A 21,337-nucleotide genomic window follows, 5' to 3' on the forward strand; every position below is an offset into this window, starting at 1 on the left:
GCCTGACTTTCCCTGGAAAGGGACTGCAAAGAAGAGGCAGCGCAGAGAGGGAGCAAGGGGGAAGCAGCCCATTACTCGCCCACAGTTTCCTCCTGGCCTTTTCAGCTCCTCCCTCAGGGGTAGGTCATGGTGGGGAGGGGCAGCTGGGTGCAGGGGAGAGCAGGCATCTTCTACAGAGGGCTGGGAAGCTGTGTGCCGGACAGCACCCAGCCCACCAGGCCCAGACTCACCTACAGCTGGAGATCCCCGCTTCCCTGTGCCCACAGAACCTGCCCTTTGCAGTCTCCCATCTCCCCAACCCAGGCCTTAGCCTGTCTCATTTTTCTATCAGAGGTGCTGGAAGAGCAGCAGAATCAGGCCCAGCTCCCAGTTCCCTCTCCCCAGTCTTCTCCAGGTATCCCCTCCCACGAGCACATAGGAAAAGGGCCACATGGCCTGGCGAGCCCTACACCCACTGCTACTGCTGCTGCTGCTGTTTCCAGGTGAGGGGGAGGGGGAGCCAGGGAACAGAGGAGATGGGTATGGTGGGGACTGTCGGGACAGCAGAGTCAGGTAGCAGGTGGCTCTGTGGGCAGAGGCCTGCTATGAGGCAGGTTGTGCGTGTGGCCTTGACCTATGCGTTACTTCATCATTCTACAGGCTCTCAGGCACGATCCAAGGCTCAGGTACTTCAAAGTGTGGCAGGGCAGACGCTGACCGTGAGATGCCAGTACCCGCCCACAGGCAGGCTCTATGAGAAGAAAGGCTGGTGTAAAGAGGCATCAGCACTCGTGTGCATCAGGTTAGTCACCAGCTCCAAGCCCAGGACGGTGGCTGCGACCTCTCGATTCGCAATCTGGGATGACCCTGCTGCTGGCTTCTTCACTGTCACCATGACTGATCTGAGAGAGGAAGACTCAGGACACTACTGGTGTAGAATCTACCGCCCTTCTGACAACTCTGTCTCTAAGTCCGTCAGGTTCTATCTGGTGGTATCTCCAGGTAAGCTCTTTCCCTAAGGTCCTCAGGGGGGTGCCCCTCACCCCCTTTTGGTGCCTCCATCACCCCTGGTTTCCTAATCATGGAAGTCACCCATGCCCACACCCCAGTCTCCTGGGGAGGCTGTTGGGAACAGGTATGGGGGGAACTCATATGTGCACAAGAGCAGCCATCTCACAGTCTCCCTGACTCTCAAGCCTGCAGCCTGGGCCTCCTGAGAGACGCTGAAACACACCCGGTGAGCATGCTGAGCACTCAGCCCATATGACCCTGCTACAGGAGGGCAGGACCGCCCAGCATCTTTGGTACATAGCAGGTGCCCAGGAAAGATGCATCCACTGGCTGCCCCCACCACGTAGAGCCAGTAGTATCTGGGTAGTCCAGATACCAAGATACTATGGGTATCCCTCATAGTCCAGATCAGGGTCAGCAAAGGATGGCCCAATAACTAAGAATGGGTGAAAAAAATCAAAAGAAAAACAATATTTTGTGGCATACAGGAAATTCAAATTTCAGTGCCTGTAAGTAGAGTTATTTTTTGGAACACAGCCATGCCCACTCGTTTACCTATTGTCTGTGGCCCTTTTCATGCTGTGACAGCAAAATCGAGCAGCTGTGACAGAGACCACGTGGCTCATCCCTGACCCTTTACAGAAAGTGTGCCAACCTCCTGCCCAAAGCAGAGCTACTCTAAGTTCCTATGGAGGAGGACCTTTTAAAAAAAAAATCTGCAATTCACATGACTAATTTTTTTGGTAAAATATGGTAAAAACAAATTACTAGAAAAATAAGAAAAAGACATACAAGGTACAAGCCCAAAATTTATTAAATTTGACAAACATAAAATTACATTTTAATAAATATAATCAGAACAAATATCACATAGGGAAAAATTTATAAAAACTGTATACATTGTTCATTTGAAAGTGCGCCTAAAGGTGATTGATGTAGCGGCTTAACGGTATACTCATAACGTTTTGTTGTTCCTCAGTTAAAACTAAATACAAAGTTAGAGGGGAAATTGCAGTTCTCTATATTAAATGCCAGTATGCACCCTTCAAACAAACACCCTGTCTGTCCGTGTTTAAGGATTATAATGTGACAAATGAGCACTTTTCTTACTTGTTAACTTACCTAATCTGAGAACTATTTATGACACCACATCGCTTAAGAGATAATGTATAAAGAAATTGTGCTGATTTTTTAAAAAATAATACTCATAGTAGAAGACCAGAAAATTGGTCTCACGGAGGTATAATGTCAGAAACAGAAGAAATTTTAAAGCAATTCCGACAAGCTCAACAGTTTTATGTTTAACTTTTATAAAAGGAAGCAAGCGATGCTGTAATTTCAAAATGCATCTTCAATCCTTTATCAGTAGCCAGTTCCAAAAGTTTATCCTAAAAGTTATAGTTTAAATTATCTTTTGATGGGAAAATATGGATTCTAGATCTATGAATTTCCTCTGCATATATCTTCTTTTGACAAAAAACAAAATTCAAAACATGCTATCAAATTATCAGTGTTTTCCCATGAACACTTGTGAAGATATGCAATATCATCACCTATTTTGTTGATAAATGTTATTAAATTAAGAATATGTCATAACAATTCACAGAAATGGGTCTTCTAACTTTTATGTTTGCACTTAGACTTTATTCGCCACTGAAAAACATGTTGCTTTACTTCCTTGCATGGACATGTTAACATCAGAACTACAGTATAAACAAGCTTGAAGGTACAGTTCACATTTGTACTAAACTGGCTTCTTGTCTTAAAGAAACATGAGGAATTCTTTCTATAGATGAAACATTCTCAACAAAACTTTGAATTTGGCATGCAACAGTAGCTGTTTATGATCTGTTTTCATATTACCACATAATAAAGAGAATGATTTCAAATTTCATATATTCACCTTATAAAATTCACAATTTTGTCCACACTGGTCAGCACAACGTTCAGTTAAGCTGATTTTATTTCACACAAAACTCTCTCAATGAAGGAAGGAGTGCATTAATTTACAATCTAGCCCAAGCCTTCTTAACCTGGATGACATTTTCCTGTCATTGCAATTGCAGTCATCAGAACATACTCTTACATAAAACTTAACCCCCGAACCACATTTTGATAATATAACCTTCATAGTTTTATACAGTTCAGAGCTAGTTGTGTTTGTGACAATTAAGCTAAAAGATACAGAATTCCTTCATATCATTGTGTTCAAATTGCATATACTAAAAGAATAGTTATGCTAGCAATATTTGTGCATTTTTTTCAAATTGCCATGAAGAATACTTTGCTAGCTTTATTTGTTCTGGGAGGTGGTCATCCATCTCATTATCCAATTCCTGAATATGTTGACCTAAGGCATCAAGGGAAAATGATATCAAGCTCCCTTCTTTGCTATACATTACCCAGTGTCGTAAAGCAAACGTTGTTCAGTAATGTTTCAGCAACTGTAGATGGATTGTTGGTCTTTGCAATACAAAATGTTACTTTACAAGAAGCCACAAAGTCTAGAGCTTATATGTGAAATACAGATTCCTTTCAAGAGCTTTTCAATCCAGTACTCTTTTTTTTTCCTAAAAAGTTTGTTGTGAACTTGTGTTTTTCCGTTTCATATGTATATGCCACTTGTTTTTTGTTTTGTTTTGTTTCGTTTTGAGACGGAGTCTCACTCTGTCTGGAGTGCGGTGGCGCAATCTCGGCTCACTGCAACCTCCGCCTCCAGAGTTGAAGCGATTCTCCTTCCTCAGCCTCTGGTGTAGCTGGGACTACAGGCACCTGCCACCATGCTGGGCTAATTTGTGTATTTTTAGTAGAGACAGGGTTTCACCATATTGGTCAGCCTTGTCTCAAACTTCTGACCTCAGGTGATCCACCCGCCTCGGCCTCCCAAAGTGCTGGGATTACAGGCGTGAGCCACCGTACCCAGACTATGTCACTTGTTTTTATGGTGCATTTGCCTCATAAGCCAATACATCTCAACAAATAACTCACTAGGTTTTAATACTTCCCTACTAATTATAACTACAAAACTCGCATATATGAGTGTAATAGTTCCCTGTTGCTGCCATAACAAATTACCACAAATTTAGTGGCTTAAAACAAATTTATTATCTTGCGGCATCCAGTATGGGTCTTACTGAACTGAAACCAAGGGTCAGCAGGCTATGTTCCCTCCTGGGGGCTCTAGGAGATCATCTGTTTCCCCTCATCCAGGTTGTGGGCAGAGTTCAGTTTCCTGCAGCTATCAGAGACGGAGGTCTTGTTTTCTTGCTTGCTGTAAACCGAAGGTTGTCCCCAGCTTCATGAGGCTGCCACATTCCTTGGCCCACGGCCACCTTTCTCCCTCATCAAAGCCGTCAACACCGGATGGGGGTCCCTCTCACATTGCACCTGTCTCTGACCACAGCTAGGAAACGTTCTCTGCTCTTACAGACTCATAAGTAGATCGAGCCCACCTGGATAATCCAGGCAACTCTCTCCAACTCAAGGTCTTCAACCTTAATCACACTTGCAAATTTCCCTTTGCCATGGAAGGCAATGTCCTCACAGGTTCCTGGGATTAGGGAGTAGACATTTTGGGGTACCCTTATTCTGCCTACCACAATGAGGGATTCTACTTTCAAACAAGACCAGCACAAACTCTTTGGAATAATTGCAGAAGGAAAAAATTTCTTTGGAATCAATTCTACCATCTTCATTTGGCTGTCACTGCCACATCCAGGAAAGATGTGTTTTTTCAGTGACTTGTTTTGCTATCTGTTCATTAGAACGCTAATTAAGTAATCACTATTCTACTCTAAATTAGCTAATCATGTTACACTTTACATTTTGTTTAAAATGTTTGATTAAAAATGAAAATGATTGTAAAAATAATAAATTATAAAATTATACATCTTTCCAGATGTTTATACACTTTTGGGTTACAGCTAAAAACTTATTTTATTTTATTTATTTATTTACTTTTTTTTTTTTTTGAGACAGAGTCTGTCTGTCGCCCAGGCTGGAGTGTAGTAACGCGATCTCGGCTCACTGCAACCTCCGCCTCCCGAGTTCAACCTATTCTCATGCCTCAGCCTCCCGAGTAGCTGGGATTACAGGTGCCTACTACCACGCCTGGATAATTTTTTTTGTATTTTTAGTAGAGATGGGGTCTCACCATGTTGGCCAGGCTGGTCTGAAACTCCTGACCTCTAGTGATCCACCTGCCTTGGCCTCCCAAAGTGCCAGAATTACAGGCGTGAGCCACCATGCCTGGCCGCTAACAACTAATTTTAAAGTATCACCCACTGTAGCATGGCCCTGGCATAGGTTACTAGCACACAGCTCGCTCCATGTTCGACTCTCCATGCTAATTTGACAACACCCAAGCTGGTCTATATCCCGTTCAAGGAGATGAGACGAGTTAACTAATCACATGCTTGGATCTTGAGGCAATAACAAATTGATATAAACGTTTTGAAACCCCTACTCCCAATTTTTATACTTACCTTGTTGTGAATGGGTTACAGACAATTTGTAGACCAGCACCAGGCCATAGATGACACATTCAGTAGCACAGGCCTAGAATTTTACCAGAGTGTCCCAAACACGGCCTTCTCCCAGGCTGAGCACAGGGTTATCCTGGACAGCATCCTAGACAGCCTCAGAGAGTGTCCTGTGGGACAGGATCATGTCCACAGGTCCATAGGCCTGTGACTCAGTCCAGGGAGGACCTTCCAGGGCAGTCTCTGGGACGAGGAAAGACCCAGCCTCAGGCACCCTCTCCTTCATGCCCCTCCTAGCCCTTTCCCCTTTTTTCCCCCTCTCCCCACCTCCTGGACTCCAGTTAGGTATGTAGACCTAGTCTGCTAGGTTGAGACACTGAGAATCCCCACTTCCTCTCCCAGCCTTGGTTCCAACCCCACTTTCTTTTCCTTCACACCCTGCCACCGCCCTCGTAACCAGCATTGCCTTTTTGACCTCAACAGTCCCCATCACTCTTCCAGAGACAGCCATTCCCCACTTCCACCAAGACTCTTAGCACAGGTGGCTCTGGGTCTTCCTGGGAAGGTGAACGGTAGGAGTGGTGCGCAGCCAGTTCACAGAGTCCCAGAGTCAAGAGGGGCTGTGAAAGGCATTCCCTAGGCTGCTGAGGCTTGGGGTCCATGGCTGTGCAGCAGAACTGGGACGGGCAGGAATCTGAAAACTACCTTTCAAATTCCCACAAGAGGCTCCCTTCCCAAGCCCCAGAGGCATGAGAAAGAGAATGGAGGGTCGAGAGCCAGAGGGGCCCGAAGCATCATGGCCATGTCCACCCTCAGGAGGTTCAGGTGGGTGCCCGTCCAAAGACTTGAGTGCTGGGAGGGGACCAGGCCTCCTGAGTCCTCTTCCAGTGCTCCTCCTGGACTCAAGGATATGACTGCAGGGGCCCAATAGAGCCCAGGCCACAGGTGTTTCTAATTCTGAGCCAGAGGACTTCACAGTTCAGTGCCCACCCTTCAAATCAGTTTTCTTCTCTGGGCTCATGGGCTCTGTTCCCAGTCTGGTCCAACTCCCCCAACCAGCTTTCCTGCTGGCAGGCACAGGTGGGGTCTTCCACTCACTAACCACAGCCCTTTCTCCTCCCTGGCAGCCTCTGCCTCCACACAGACCTCCTGGGCTCCCCGCAACCTGGTGTCTTCACAGACCCAGACCCAGACCCAGACCTCTTGGGCTCCCCGCAACCTGGTCTCTTCACAGACCCAGACCCAGAGCTGTGTGCCTCCCACTGGAGGAGCCAGAGAAGACCCTGAGTCTCCAGCTACCATCACTGTCCCTTCACAGTGAGTTCGGGGGTGCGCCCGTAGCCACACAGGCCTGGGCGGGGGCCGGCAGATGAAGACTTGTCTCCATAACCTGTCCTCTCCCCTTCCTGTCCCTCCGCCTTCCAGGCCACAGAACTCCACGCTCCACCCTGGCCCTGCAGCCCCCTGTGCCCTGGTCCCTGTGCTCTGTGGACTCCTCGTAGTCAAGAGCCTGGTGCTGTCGGCCCTGCTCATCTGGTGGTGAGTGTGGTGAGGGTTGGACTTGGGGCAAATGGAACAGGGAACAGCTTCTGCCCAGGATGGAGGGTCAGAGGGGAATCGGCCAGAGAACAGAGGTGGAAATTATAATTGGCAGAGCTCTCCAAACTAAAGCCCTCATGGAGTCCCTCCATCTGACATGTCACACAGGCTTACCTTTGTCCTCCAGCTGCAAACTTGCAGGAATCTCATCCATGTTTCTCTTTCTCTGTATTTTCTCCTCTCTCTCTCCCTTTCTCTCTCTCTTTCTTCCCCCCACTCCCTTGTCCTCCCTTTCCCTCTCCATTCCTCCCCCTCCCTCTTTCCCATTCCACCCCCTTCCTCTCTCCCTCTCTCTCTACCCCTCCCTCCTCTCCTCTTCTTCCCTCTACCTTTCTCCTTCCGTCTCCCCTCCCCCAGCCCTCCATCAGAAACACAGACCTGCACAGCTGGAAAGTCCCTCCCACCACCTGCCCTTCCAGGCAAGCCCAAGTCCAGGGACTCCCTAAAGCCACCATCCCAGGACTCCGCCTCATTCTAGTCCTGAGGGAGAGAGGGTAGACACAGGAAGGAAACAGCACCCAGGGAGAAGGGGATACATGGGAAAAACCATAGGTGGGGCTGAGTGAAAGGTACAGGGACAACTGAGTCAGGCCAGGAGCTGGCTTGCTGGAGGAGGGGCAGGCTTGGGGAAAGGGACGGGGTGGGAGAACGGATTCAAGTCACTTCATGTATTTCTCCCCATATCTCAGGAGTCTCAAGGAATCGGCATGTGCAGCATCAAGGGAGATCTCTGCTGCGCCCAGCTCAGACCAGGCCCCAGGCCCATAGACACTTCCCACTGAGCCACAGGACCTCAGGTGGGCGGCCAGTCTCTGACAAGGCTAGGCTCCCAGGAGCTCCAGGACCTCTGACCTCTGCATTCTCTGCAAAGAAAAGGCCAGAACTTGATCCAAGGCCTTTGGCCACGCCCTCCCTGCAGAGCTGCAGAGCCCAGGCCCTCTACTTGCTCACCCTCAGTTTGCACTGGGGCCAGCACCCCGTTGTGGGTGCAAAGCCCAGCACCTGCAGCACCTTTCTACCAAACCTGAGTCAATGATAAGAATCCTTCTTCCCTGCCTCCTCCTCCTATCTATAGCCCCTGATAAAAGAAAAACTTGAGGCCTGGAACGCTGGGGGCTGACACCTGTAATACCACAACTTTGGGAGGCCAAGGCTGGAGGATTGCTTGAAGCCAAGCGTTCCCGGTTGCTGTGAACCATGATCATGCCACTGCACTCCAGCCTGAGCGACAGAGTGAGACCTTGTCTCTAAAACAGAAAAGAAGAAAAGAAACACTTTAGACAAAAAAAATTTAACAGTTTATTTGAGCAAAGAACGATTTGCAAATTGGGCAGCCCTCAGAATCAGAAGAGGTTTAGAGAACTGTGCTCTGCAACCTGGGCAGTTGGAGAGACAGAAAAAGACAGAAGAAAGTGCAAACAAGGAACAAAAAGAAACTGGTCATTTCAAAGGTACCTTCTTTGTAAAAGGTTAAAGCAGAGGGGACTTCCCTACCATACCAGCTAAAACTGGCCTGTGCAGGGATTTGGCTGTTACCTCTCTCTCTTAATTTCTCGGAAGGTGAGATAAACAACTTGGTTTTGGCTTGGTGGCATGGAACCTTAGCTCCAGTGACCCCATTTTGGTTTGGGCTGTTGGGCCTAGTGCAGGAGCTCAGTCTAAACCAATGGCCTCTTATTACTCTTATTTAACACCCCAAATCCAGATGCCTTGGTCACCCCAACGTTTCCCTCTCCCTCTCCCCTTGCTCAGCCACACTCTGCCAAGGTCTCCCCTATTGTGCCTCCTCCCCATTTCCTAGCCCCTTCACCTCACACTGGCACTCGGACCACTGTGTCAGCCACCTAATGGGGGGTCCTGTCTTCAGTCCCCGCCTCCTTGATTGTTCCCCTGAGAAGTCCCTTCCCAACAACACCTCTGTGCATTTCCGCCACCCAGGAATTGAAGTCCAGTGTCATTACTGGGGCCCCCACAATGCTTTGCCTAGATCAGCCGCCCTTGCAGCACAGCGCCCCCCTGTGCTGTCCTTACCGCCACCAACATGGCTGCAGCCTCTACAAGGAAGTGAACCTCTTTTTTCTGCACAAGCTGGTCAAGAGGCGCCGCAACTCGCCACATTCAAGATCACTCCGCGCCTTGCCCCAGGCCTGTCACCCCCACAGGGCTGTTCTCTCTTTCTGACACTTACAATCCGATGTTGGACCTACCGATCTGAGCCTGACGTGATTATCTTTCCTCTCCTGTTTGTCATCTATGTTTCTTTATTCCTACTTTCTGAGAAAGTTCCTCAAGGTTACATTCCATTCAAGTGTTTTCAATGTACACGATCACATTTTTCATTTCTAAATGGTCCATTTGTTCTCTGAATGTTCCTTTTTATAGCACAGCATGTTTTATTTTGGCCAGACATATTTTCTCTGGAAATATTAAAGTTTTAACTTTTGAACTTTTCCGAAGCCTTCCATATTTTCTGTGTCCTCCAAGGTGCCCGTCATATTTTTTATTTTCTCCTTTCATTGACCTCTGTCTTTCTTCAGAGCGTTCTGGAAACCTTTGCCGCTTCTCAGCCACCCACTCGCATGGAAGAGCTCAGAAACCCCGTGCGTGCCGCGGGGTGCCCTGGGCTCCAGGCTGACTGGGTAGGAGCATGGCTCCATTTCTTCTCTTTCACAGCTCTGTTTCTCCAGAAAGGACTCTTAGCTGTCCTCCCTGGGAGTGTAAGTCTAGACCCAGGGTTCTAGGCACCAACTGGAGCAGAGCAAAAGGGTCTCGCTGCCCAATGTCTGTTCCCACCCAAGCCCCCACTGCACACTCTCTCTCTCTGTGGCGCCCTGTGCTCCGAGCGGAGCATCTCTGTGTCACCCTCATCAAAGACTTACCTCAAGCTCTCTGCAGCTGTTGAGAGAGAGGAAAGACAGAGGATGTGGGCAGCTAACCTACTCTCCGTCTCACGGAACCCAGAGAATCTAGAATTCTAAGTGATTCTTAAAGCAGAGCTCCAACTTGGTCTCTAGTTTCTGGCACCCACTTCAACCCTGCCTTAAGACATACCTGCACTTCCCATTTCTCCACCTTTCTGGGGTTCTCAGGTAAAAACGACTTCCCTCATATTCCCCCACTCCCACCAGCTCTCTATGATCTGTGAAGTCATCTGATTTTACCCACCTTCAAAATGTGTATGGAGCTCTCTGTTCATCCTTGAGGATGGGTTTATGCAATTTTTATCCAGTTATTGCTGCTTTCACCTTCTTGGCAAGAGTGAGGAGGGACCTCAGATTTTCCATCAAAACACCCCTCCCCAGCATCTGCCACCAAGGGCAGGAGCAAGTGAGATCCCAGGTCTCCACTTGCTCATGTAAAGACTCCTGGCCCCCTCCCCTTCCCCGAAGGTAAGCACTCAGACTCCAGTATAGCCTCTTGGTGGCTTATTATATCCCTGTTCACTCCAGTTGCTATAAGACGCCCAGGATGCCCTGGTCCTCCCTCGTCACCCAGAATCCCAACTCAGTAAGACCTTATAAATCAATTACATTAGCCCCATTTCCCATTCGTCCCAAATCCCATAACCTTTCCACCTGCGTACCTGAAGTACGCAGTCATCAGCACAAGCCCCTGTGCACTCAGCTTCTCTGAATGTCGCCGCGGTACTCTCCCTGACATCTGCCTGTTCTCTGAGGACGCTACTTTCTCCACAGTTCTCTTGTGGGGGGAGGGGGTGGTTTTTTCTCCTTGACCTCATGCTTCTGAGTCCAAGGGTGGAGTCAGTGTCCTCTGTGCTCCTCACGGCCCCTTCCTATCTTCCTATCCTCCCTAAAGTACTCCACAAGTAGCTTTCTGCCATTAGGCTATATCACTGTGGGTGACCACCCATCATTTCTGCAGATTCTGTACGATCTGGGGCACTGCTGTTTATTCCTCGGGGGTCTTAACCCCAGTCTCAACATCACTCTGACTGTTCCCGCCATAATTCTTGGTCATCTTGGGCCCATGTAGACTCAAGAGCTACATGAATGATTCTTACAAATCCCTGGCATCTCAATTCCTTGGCCTCCAACTGTCTGGTCCTCTTCCCTATCTCAGCCACCCTTGCAGATGGTCAGCAAGCGCCAACAGCTCCCCTCTTAATCTCATTCCCACCACTCCCTACCTCAATCCTGCTAACCTGATCCCAGTATTGCTTCAACACCACAGGGACCCATGATCCATTAATCCTGCCATCTGCCCCCTTTCCCCATCGCACTCATGCTTTCCTTTCCCTTAGTTTCCATGATCCAACCTCAAATCACTCTTTGGCACACAGCCTCCACTTCTGGGCTCCTCTTCCCTTTTAGTCAACTCCTCTGGTAAAACTGTAACCCTGGTTGGACCTAGCTTCCCGCTTACTCTGTGCCTGTGTCCAGCCAAGATGAATGTGGCTGTGGCTGACAAAATACAATCTATCATCCCGAAGTGTCTCACTGTCAGCATGTGACCTTGAGAGTGGAGTGACTCTGCTCCACTCTAGACCTACATCGTCCCCTGTCTTCCCTCTCTACATGCTCAGCTGGTGTGCCCACATCCTAACTCACTGAAAAGAGAGAGAGAGTGGGGGAAAGAGAGAAAGAGAGAAAGAGAGGGAGGGAGGGAGGGAGGGAGGGAGGGAGGGACAGAATGAGAGGGAGAGAAAAAGAGGAGGGAAGGAAGGAAAGAAGGAAGAGGGAGGGAGGGAAGGAAGGAGGAAAAAGAACGTCCACTTGATCCCACCACACCTACCAATCATCTGTCTCTCTTCTTCCTCTCACTCTCCCTACTCTCATCTCAAGCCAATCACTTTCCTTCAGCTCCAAATCCCATCTTCTCTTGTCTACACAAGAATATTCCAGCCGAGCATGGAGGTGAGGACTTGTGTGGTCCCAGCTACTCGGGAGGCTGAGGCAGGAGGATTGCTTGAGCCCAAGAGGGTGAGGCTACAGTGAACTATGATCATGCCACTGCACTCCAGCCTAGGTGACAGAGCAAGATCCTGTCTAAAATTAAAAAAGGAATATTCATCCAGGAGCCACCCCTCTCTCCTTCATCATCTTCTTCCCCAGTTGTATGTCATGACCGTCAGAATCTAAATGGGCTCTAATATATTAAACCCTCCCCACTTACAGCCCTCCAGCTACTGCTCCATCATCTTAATGTCCTCTGCAGCAAGGGCCCATGAAAGGACTAGCTGCACCATCAGCCTCCAAGGTTCTCTTCTGTTCTCTCTTGAAGCCACTCCAGCCAGGCCTTTGACTGCGCCACTCCTTGAAACACCTCCAGTGACTTCTGCACTGTGAAATCCAGCAGCCAATGCTGAAACCTCCTCACCCTGGGAAGAGGAGCACCCTAGGCATGGCCTTCCACTTCTGCCTTCGTGAGATGCTTTCTTCCCGGGCTTCCAGGAAAAAAGAACTCTTGTGACTTTCTCCTGACTCATTTGATGCTGTGTAATAAACTAGCCCCAAAACATACTAGCTTAAAACAACAAATGATACATATTCATTAGGTCACAGGTTTTTTGGGGGGTTGGGGGTGTGGCCAGAAATTTGGGAACAACTTAGCTGGGTGCTCCTGGCTCAGAACCTCTCTGGTATTGCAGTCAGGATGTCAGCAAGAAATGCAGTGGTGGGGAGTTTGATGGAGGGCCATTCCCAAGACGGTGCACCCTCACGTGGCTGCTCACACAGACCTGAGGTCTTTGCCATATGAGCCTTTCTTCACCGCAAGGGAAATAACTCCCCAGTGTGACTGATCCAAGAGAGGGTGCGGAAGGAGGAAGTCATAGTGCCATTAATAACCTAGTCTCTGAAATCACAAACTGTTGCTTCTGCCATATTCTACTCATTAGAAGCCAGTCATTGGGTCCAGCCCTGGGATTCACCTCCATCCCTTGAAGGAAGGTATATTAAAGAATTAGCACATGTATTTTAAAACCACCACAGTACTCGCTCTGGCCACAAATTATTTACATTCCTCCCACACGCAAAAATACACTTAGTCCCACCAAAGGTCTCCCAAAGTCTCATCCCATTATGGCATCAGGATGAGGTCCAGGAACTCGTCATTTAAACCAGGTCCAGGTGTGAAGGAAATTCCTCAGGTGTAGTTCCTCAAGTACAATTCTCAGTATGAAGACCTGTGAACTAGAGACAAGTTATCTGCCACACACACACACACACACACACGCGCACACACACACACACAACCCCAATGTCCAATGTAGTACAGTCGTAGGAAAACCACTACAGATATTCTTGTTCAAAAGAAGTGGAAGGGGGAGGCAAAAAAAGGTCACTGGTGCTTAGAAAATCAGAACTTTAGCTGGGCAAATGTTGGAAATTCCTTGATTCAAACACTGCTCAACACCTACCTAGAAATAATTCTCAGTGGTCGTGGCTCCTGCCTCTGTGCTTGAGTGTCTTCTGAGCCACCCTTCTCTTTCCATGAAAGGCAGCCCATATTTACAGCTTCGTAATTTCCTCAGGCTGCTTCCTGCCAGTTTAATTTGGGGGATACAAAGTAAGATCCCAGATTTTATGCTATTTCTGTTCCTTTCAGTCCAATCTGGCAGTGTTTTGTGAATGTCATTCTCTTACAAAGTATGTGGATCTCCTGTAAAACTTACTGTGACTCACTCCATTAGACAAAGACCATACCCACAAATTTCTCTAAGAGAAGATCTGTTCCACACCATGTGCTTCTGCCAAGACAGTGAGGATAATGTCTTTATACTTCTTAGAAGCTCTAATGTTTGACTGAAAAATCTATGAAGCACACACCCTTAAATTCATGAAAGGGCCTTTTGCTTGAGACAGTATGTGAAATAATAATTATATACTATTAAAATCATTATGATTTTATATAAATTATAATAATAATTTATTATATTTTTATTTTAATATATATTGTATACCTTTTATGTTTTATATATTTTATATTAATTTTTATTAATAAATTAATAAATTTTAATAAATTATGTATATATTCTTATATATAATTTTCATATATATATATATATATATCTTTGACCTTAGTTCCTGACACAGAGCTCCTAAGACCCTTATAAACAGGAGTGCTAAGAGAATCTTTTGTTCTCACATTTGGTCTTTTTGACCTCTGTTCCTGACACAGAGCTCCTAAGACCCTTATAAACAGGAGTGCTAAGAGAATCTTTTGTTCTCACATTTGGTCTTTTTGTCCTCTGTTCCTGACACAGAGTTCCTAAGACCTTTCTAATCCCCTGAGTGATAGGAATGTCTAACACAGAAGTCCTACCTCCCTTGGAATTTCCTGGCATCTTTGCCTCTAAGGTGATTCTTAGTGTGCTCTTGGATGGGGGCTGAGCACCAAAAGTATCAATCCATGATTGAAAGCTTGGAACTTTCACCGCACCTCCCATACCCCAGGGAGGAGAGGGGGCTGAAGATTGCATTACTCATCAATCATGCTGACGTGATGAAGTCTCTGTAAAAATCACAAAAGTAAGGTTCAGGAGCTTCTGAGTTGGTGAACATATTCATGTTCTGGGAGAGAGGTGCACCCCAGCTCCACGGAGAACAGAAGCTCCTGCCCTCAAGACCTTCCAGACCTGAAAACAATTTGGTTTTTCCTACTAAACGCACTACCTTTCTGAGGCCTTAACAAAGGATTTTACAGTCATAGCCTTGGTTTCATCTTTAGACCAATATTCCTGAACGTGCCCTGGATTTGATTTTAGCATCATTTACTGTCTGGAGGCTGAGAATTTTTTAAGTCATCAAGTCCCAGCTCCCTCATGTTGAATAATCCTGCCTAGAGTTTACCTCTCCTCTCTCATTTTATGATGAGCCACAAGAAGAAACCAGGTAGCACTTTCAAGACTTTGCCTGGAAATCCTAGCTGCACAACCCAGCTCATGAGGGACATTTTCTACTTTCCACATTACTGCAGATGACAGTGTTGCTAAACTTTCTGCCAATGTGTAACAAAGAACCCCCTTCATTTTTGCCAACTAAGTGACCCTGGAAAAGTTTCTTAAGATCTCTACCCCCAGTCTCCTTATTGGTAAAAACAGAACTGATAACACCCACATTACCAAGCTATTTGAATTTCTAAGTAGGGTGATATATTCAAAAAGCACCAGACACAAGGGGAACACCGAACAAAGGCTGAGTTTTAGAGGGAGTGAGGTATAGAAGAAAGCGGACTCAACTGTGACACAGCAGAGACCATCTGTCTTTCCGGGGCTTACTGCAGCTGGAAAGACAGATAATAGTGTGTGGGCAGAGGGTGAACTTGGAGACCTGCAGGAAACAGGCCCCTCTTCTTGGTGGACAGCAGAGGAAAATAAAGGAAAAAATCAGGGTGAGGAAACTGACCAAGCTGGGCTCAAAATCCTTGCATACCCACTGACACCTTTCTGGCAGCAGTGGCTGGGGGCAGATTTCCTCCTTGTGAGGGGGGTATGGCAACCAACTCTGTGAGTAATGGGATGGGGAAGGGGTTGCCTCTGCACCTTGTGCAATTGTGTGGCAGTCTCTGACCCCCTTCCTGGTTTCCTGCTCTGATTGCAGGGGGAACATATGGTGGAAAACCCTGATGGAGCTCAGGAGCCTGGATACCAAAAAAGCCACCTGCCACCTTCAACAGGTCACGGACATTCCCTGGACCTCAGTTTCCTCACTTGTAGAGAGAGAAATATTATACCACACTGTTGTAAGGACTAAGATAAGCAATAATGATGATGAACACGCTTTGTGAATAATAAAATTATCTGAATGTTTTATTCCTGTTGTTTCCTCAGTTTCCTTCAAACTCTGTCTGCATCCCCACATTTGATTTCTAGGGGCCCAGCTTCTCTAGTTTGCCCTCTTTTCTCCATCATAACCCTTTCTTATCTTCAGTTCACCTGATGTCCCCTGTATGTCTTGGAGCTGCCTTAGATGCTGTTATAAGCAGAGAAAGGCACTGCACACAAGCCCAGTGAGTAGAAGGGCCGTGGGCGAGCAAGGCTTGGAAACAAGACCTGGGTTTGTTTTCTCAGCTCAGCTCTACAAGAACTTGGACACATAGGTCACTGCCCCTCTCTGAACATCCGTTTCTTTCTCCAGAAAATGAAGGGGATGGAGATGAATTCTGAAACCCCTTCCCCATGGAGAGTAAGTCAATAAGCATGAACTCAAGACCTCCCTGCGCCCAGCTCAGGGCCAAGCACCACAGGACACAAACAAAAGGAGCCAGCCTGGAAACACAGTTGTGAGTCCATAGGTGGAGGGGCCCCTGTGCAAGACTCCAGCACAGGCTAAGGGAAGGGACAGCAAAGAAGGGGGAGCAAAGCTGAAAACAGGTGGCTGGAGAGGGATAGAAAAGCAGGACACTAGTGGGTACCAGACAGTGGGGGAAGGAGCCTAACAAGGATAAGGAACTTTGCTGTGAAGTCATGTTAGTCAGGATGCCATGACCTTCCATGAGCCCGAAAGAGGGCACACAGTCCCTGGAAGGAGGCGAAGCCCTGTCCCATCTCCACTCACCCCTCAGGTTCTGGGAGCTTCCTGGTATCCAGGGACAGTTTAGGCTCCCAGGGTCTGTGGTCTTTTTCTTGGAAACTCCAGTCTCCTGCTTCCTCTTTCCAGTTTTTGCCTGCCTTCCTGGGCTCCTCTAGGGATCAGGCTCCATACCTGGCCAAGGGCTAGAAAGTCTGGGGACAGCCAAGGTCTCAGGCGGACCAGAGTTTCTGTTCATGGTTAAAGTGCTGAACTTGCTGGGTCTAAATGTGAATATGGACTGAGCAGTAGAGTCTATTAAGAAACTATTTTTAATTGCATTGACTGTGATCATATTAATTTGCTATGCCGCAAGAGCTCTTGTTTTAGAAATGTATGATAAATTATTTAAGGGTAGAATGTCAGGATATCTGCAATTTATTTAAAAATACTTCCAGATGAAAAAAAAAAATACTGTGAGTTAAAAATACAGAAGTGGAGTGGAGCACCTGGCCCCTGAGCTCTGATGACGACAGGGCCTGCTGTAGGCCCATGCTGTTCCTCCATGGAAATTAGACAAATTACCCATCTTGTGGAGAGATCACAAAAAGGCACACACACCCCCACTCCCAGTCCCGGGCCTACTGATTACAAAAATGCACCCTAGCCAATACCTGGTAGAATTCCAACCCTGATGGCCCAAATGCCCATGGAGTTCCTATGGTTATCAGATAACAGCCAACGCAGCCACCATCAAAGCAGAGCCCACAGTCTCAGCGAGGTATCCACATCTTAGTGCAGCCCTGAACTTGACATTGGTCAGCAGATCTCCACAACAGCTGCACCTAGAATTGCACACACCACACCAGCTTTCCTGGTGTTTTTCTCTTTTCTTTATACATTACATACAAACATCATTTTTCCAATTCTAAGAATCCTGACATTCAATAAAGGGAAATATGTTAGATTCTTGTATCTACTTTGTCTTTTCCAACCAACCTTTCTCAAGCATTAGTAGGTAAGACAGCAGGAGCGAGTGGTCCAGCCATGCTTCCAGGGTTGAAGCTTCCTCTCTCCTCCTCCTGACTCCCCTCCTCCTGAACAAATCCTGTTCCTTCCCAGCACCCCCTCTGAGGATTCTTCGGTCCCCACCCCAAGAGGTCAAGGAGAGGTGGCTTGGTTGGGAGGACCCTCTTCTCTGCCTCTTGCTGCTAATGGTACCCGCACCTGGTTTGCAGGAGCCCTCGGCTTCAGATGGGGCACTGGGGAGGAGGACAAGAAAGAAGGCTGGAGAGGGAAGGGGGGCAGGGAGAGGTCGCCTTACGGCCAGAGGACCAGCAGAAGGCTGATCCTAGGGGTGGGTACATATGTGGCTGCTCCCCCTCCCCCAGCTCTGCAGGGCTCCCTGATCTGAGGCTCCTGGGGAGAGAAATCTGAGCCTGAGGAACTGAGGAAAGGAAATGGGAAGGGCCTCTGTGGGGAAGGGAGAGGTCTCAGCCAATCACCGTGACCTGCCAGTTACCTGACCAGACACAAAGCTTAACTATGTCCTTCTCATATTTGACCAGGGACAACACCCTTGCATCTGGCTTTGCTGCCCTCCCCAAACTGGGCTCTAAGAAAGGAGCTCAGGCACAGTGGTGGGAAACAGTGTTCCCTGCAGCTGTCGGTATTTCCAGAGTTGTCCCCATGTGTCCCCAGGTGAGCTCCTCCCCTGAGGAAATGGCCTCCGCAAGCTCCTGGGAGAAATGCCATCACCTGTCCCCCAGAGAAGGACGGGCCCTCCATATAAACAACAACTCCATACAGAGCCAGGAAGGAAGACTGACTGATTTTTCTGCTTAAAAACAATTGTTATGTATAATGAAATATACTATAAACAATGTTTTTAAAATGTAAAGGGGCCCAGGCATGGTGGCTCACGCCTGTAATCCTAGCACTTTGGGAGTCTGAGGGGGCGCGGATCACGAGGTCAGGAGTTCAAGACTGGCCTGGCTAACATAGTGAAACCCTGTCCCCGGCCGGGCGCGGTGGCTCAAGCCTGTAATCCCAGCACTGGGAGGCCGAGACGGGCTGGATCACGAGGTCAGGAGATCGAGACCATCCTGGCTAACACGGTGAAACCCCGTCTCACTAAAAATACAAAAATTGGGGTCGGGCGAGGCAGCGGGCGCCTCTGTAGTCCCAGCTACTCGGGAGGCTGAGGCAGGAGAATGGCGGGAGGCGGAGCTTGCAGTGAGCGGAGATCGCGCCACTGCACTCCAGCCTGGGCGACAGAGCGAGACTCCGTCTCAAAAAAAAAAAAAAAAAAAGAAACCCTGTCCCTACTAAAAAATACAAAAATTAGCTGGGCGTGGTGGTGCATGCCTGTAATCCCAGCTACTCGGGAGGCTGGGGCAAGAGAATCACTTGAATCCGGGAGCAGAGGTTGCAGTGAGCCAAGATCATGCCACTACACTCCAGCCTGGTGACAGAGTGAGACTCCATCTCAAAAAAAAAAAAAAAAGCAAAGGGAGATTTTAAAAATAATATATATGTTATACAAAGATTAATATCCAGACTATAAAAGAAACTTGTGAAATCAATAAGCAAAGGGCAACAACTCAATAGAAGAAACAGAAAAGGATAGAAATTGCAATCCAAAGAAACGCACCATGGAAAATTAATACGTGGAAGACAAGATCAATTTTATCAGTAAGTGGGAAAATGCAAATTAAAACAACAATGGAGGGATCATTTTTCACCTATTAAATTAATACAAATTTAAAAGATTGGTTATTCCCAGCAGTGACGAGGTTGTGAGAAAATTGGCATCTCAAAGGATGTCGGTGGGAATATAAATTAGTGCATCCTTTTAGGAAATCAATTTGTCCAGATTTATCAAAATATTAGATGTGTATCCACTTTCCACAGAAAATTCCATTTTTAATGTCTGCATGAGAGAATAAATCATGTGTGCACAAAGAGCCATATGTAAAAGGTTATTTGTTGCAACATTTTATATAATAGTGAAACTTAGAAACAAATCAAATGGCTACAAACAGGAAAGGAAGGAAATAAATGAGGCTACATCTCTAGCCTAGGGCACTAAACAGCATGTTAGAAAAGAGGCAGATATGTGTGTTCTAAATGCACAGAGCAGATCAACTAAACAATTTAACTCAACAAATCAAGCTGCTGAGTGACACACATCATAGTACCTCATTTCTATCAGCAAAATTGAAGATAAAGCTATATCCCCAGTGATATGGTTTGGATCTGTGTCCTCACCAAATCTCATGTCTAATTGTAGTCCCCAATGTTGGAGGTGGGGCTTGGTGGTAGGTGAGTGGATCATGGGAGTGGATTTCTCATCAACAGTTTAGCACCGTCCCCTTGGTACTGTCCTTGAGATAGTGAGTGAGTTCTCATGAGATCTGGTTGTTTAAAACCATTTGTTCTTGCTCATAGGTGGGAACTGAACAATTGAACTTGGACACAGGGTGGGGAACATTACACACAAGGGCCTGTCATGGGGTCGGGGGAGGGAGGAGGGATAGCATTAGGAGATATATCTAATGTAAATGACGAGTTAATGGGTGCAGCACACCAACATGACACATGTATACATATGTAACAAACCTGCACGTTGTGCACATGTACCCTAGAACTTAAAGTATGAAAAAGAAAAAAAACATTTGAGTCACCCTTTGTCTTCTGCCATGATTGGAAATTTCCTGAGGCCTCCACAGAAGTAGAAGTTGCTATGCTTCCTGTACAGCCTGCAGAACCATGAGCCAATTAAACCTCTTTTTAAATTACCCAGTCTCTGGTATTTATAGTAATGCAAGAATGGACCAATACACCTAGACACAATGTATGTGTGCATGTATGCATGCATGTGTGTGTGTGCATGCATGTGTGTGTGTGCATGCATGTGTGTGAATGTGTGTGTGTAATAACTGGAAAGAATGTGTACAAGAATTGCCTCAAGATGCTACCATGGGTAATGTCTGGGTAGGGGCGGGTGACTGGGATGTAACAGGGAGTGTGAAGGGGAGCTTTTGCATTTTACCCTGTATTCTACCATATTGTTTGAACGTTTTTACAACAAAATGTACTTGGGTGTTTTAAAAAGTAAACATTTTTAATGACTGTTGAAGTGAGTGAAGAATGTGGAAGTCTGAGGTCACAGCAGCCCTGCCCCTGGGACAGCAGTGGAAGGGTGTGTACGTGTCATCCTGACTGAGTCTCCTGGAGACAGGCTACTTTCAGTGTCCTCACTGGAGACTCAGCTTCTGTGTGGTGTGTCCTGTCTGGCTTCCTTACACTTTACTCCCTTGTTCTGTCTTCTCAATAGTCCAGCAAGCCTAACACTATCAATTAAGCCCTACTCCATGTCCTGCCCCTGGCTTCCCACTTACCATACCAGCCGAGCAAATATGTTTATGTCCCCCACAAAAGCCCATACACAAATATTTACAGTGCCCTTACTCATAATCATCACCAACCGGAAACAACCCACAGGACCTTCAACTGGTGGAAGGATCAACAGACTGCGGTACATCCATGCAACAGAACGTGACTCAGCAATGCAAAAAACAAAGTACCCACACACACCACAAACCTGATGAATCTCAAATGCATTAGGAAAGAAGCCAGATTCAGAAGGCTGCACACTGCATGATTCCATATATATGACATTCTGGAATAGGCAAAACTGTCAGCACAGAAACCACTGATCAGTGGTTTTCAGGGACTGGGGGGATCTGGGGTGGTGATAAGATGGTTCTGTGTCTGGATTGTGTTCATCGTTAT

The 21,337-nt window shown here is 47.1% G+C and overlaps 1 protein-coding gene across 1 annotated transcript; it reads left to right on the forward strand.

The window, feature by feature from the left end:
- The first annotated feature begins 430 nt into the window (after window positions 1–430).
- NCR2 (natural cytotoxicity triggering receptor 2) lies at window positions 431–15,818 on the forward strand. The gene is made up of 5 exons (NM_001168743.1): window positions 431–482; window positions 640–981; window positions 6,599–6,788; window positions 6,897–7,010; window positions 15,632–15,818. Exons 1-5 carry the CDS (start codon window positions 431–433, stop codon window positions 15,816–15,818), a joined length of 885 nt encoding a protein of 294 aa, NP_001162214.1.
- Window positions 15,819–21,337: the final 5,519 nt, after the last annotated feature.

This window comes from Papio anubis, chromosome 6, assembly GCF_008728515.1.
Source record: "Papio anubis isolate 15944 chromosome 6, Panubis1.0, whole genome shotgun sequence".
Lineage (NCBI taxonomy): Eukaryota > Metazoa > Chordata > Mammalia > Primates > Cercopithecidae > Papio > Papio anubis.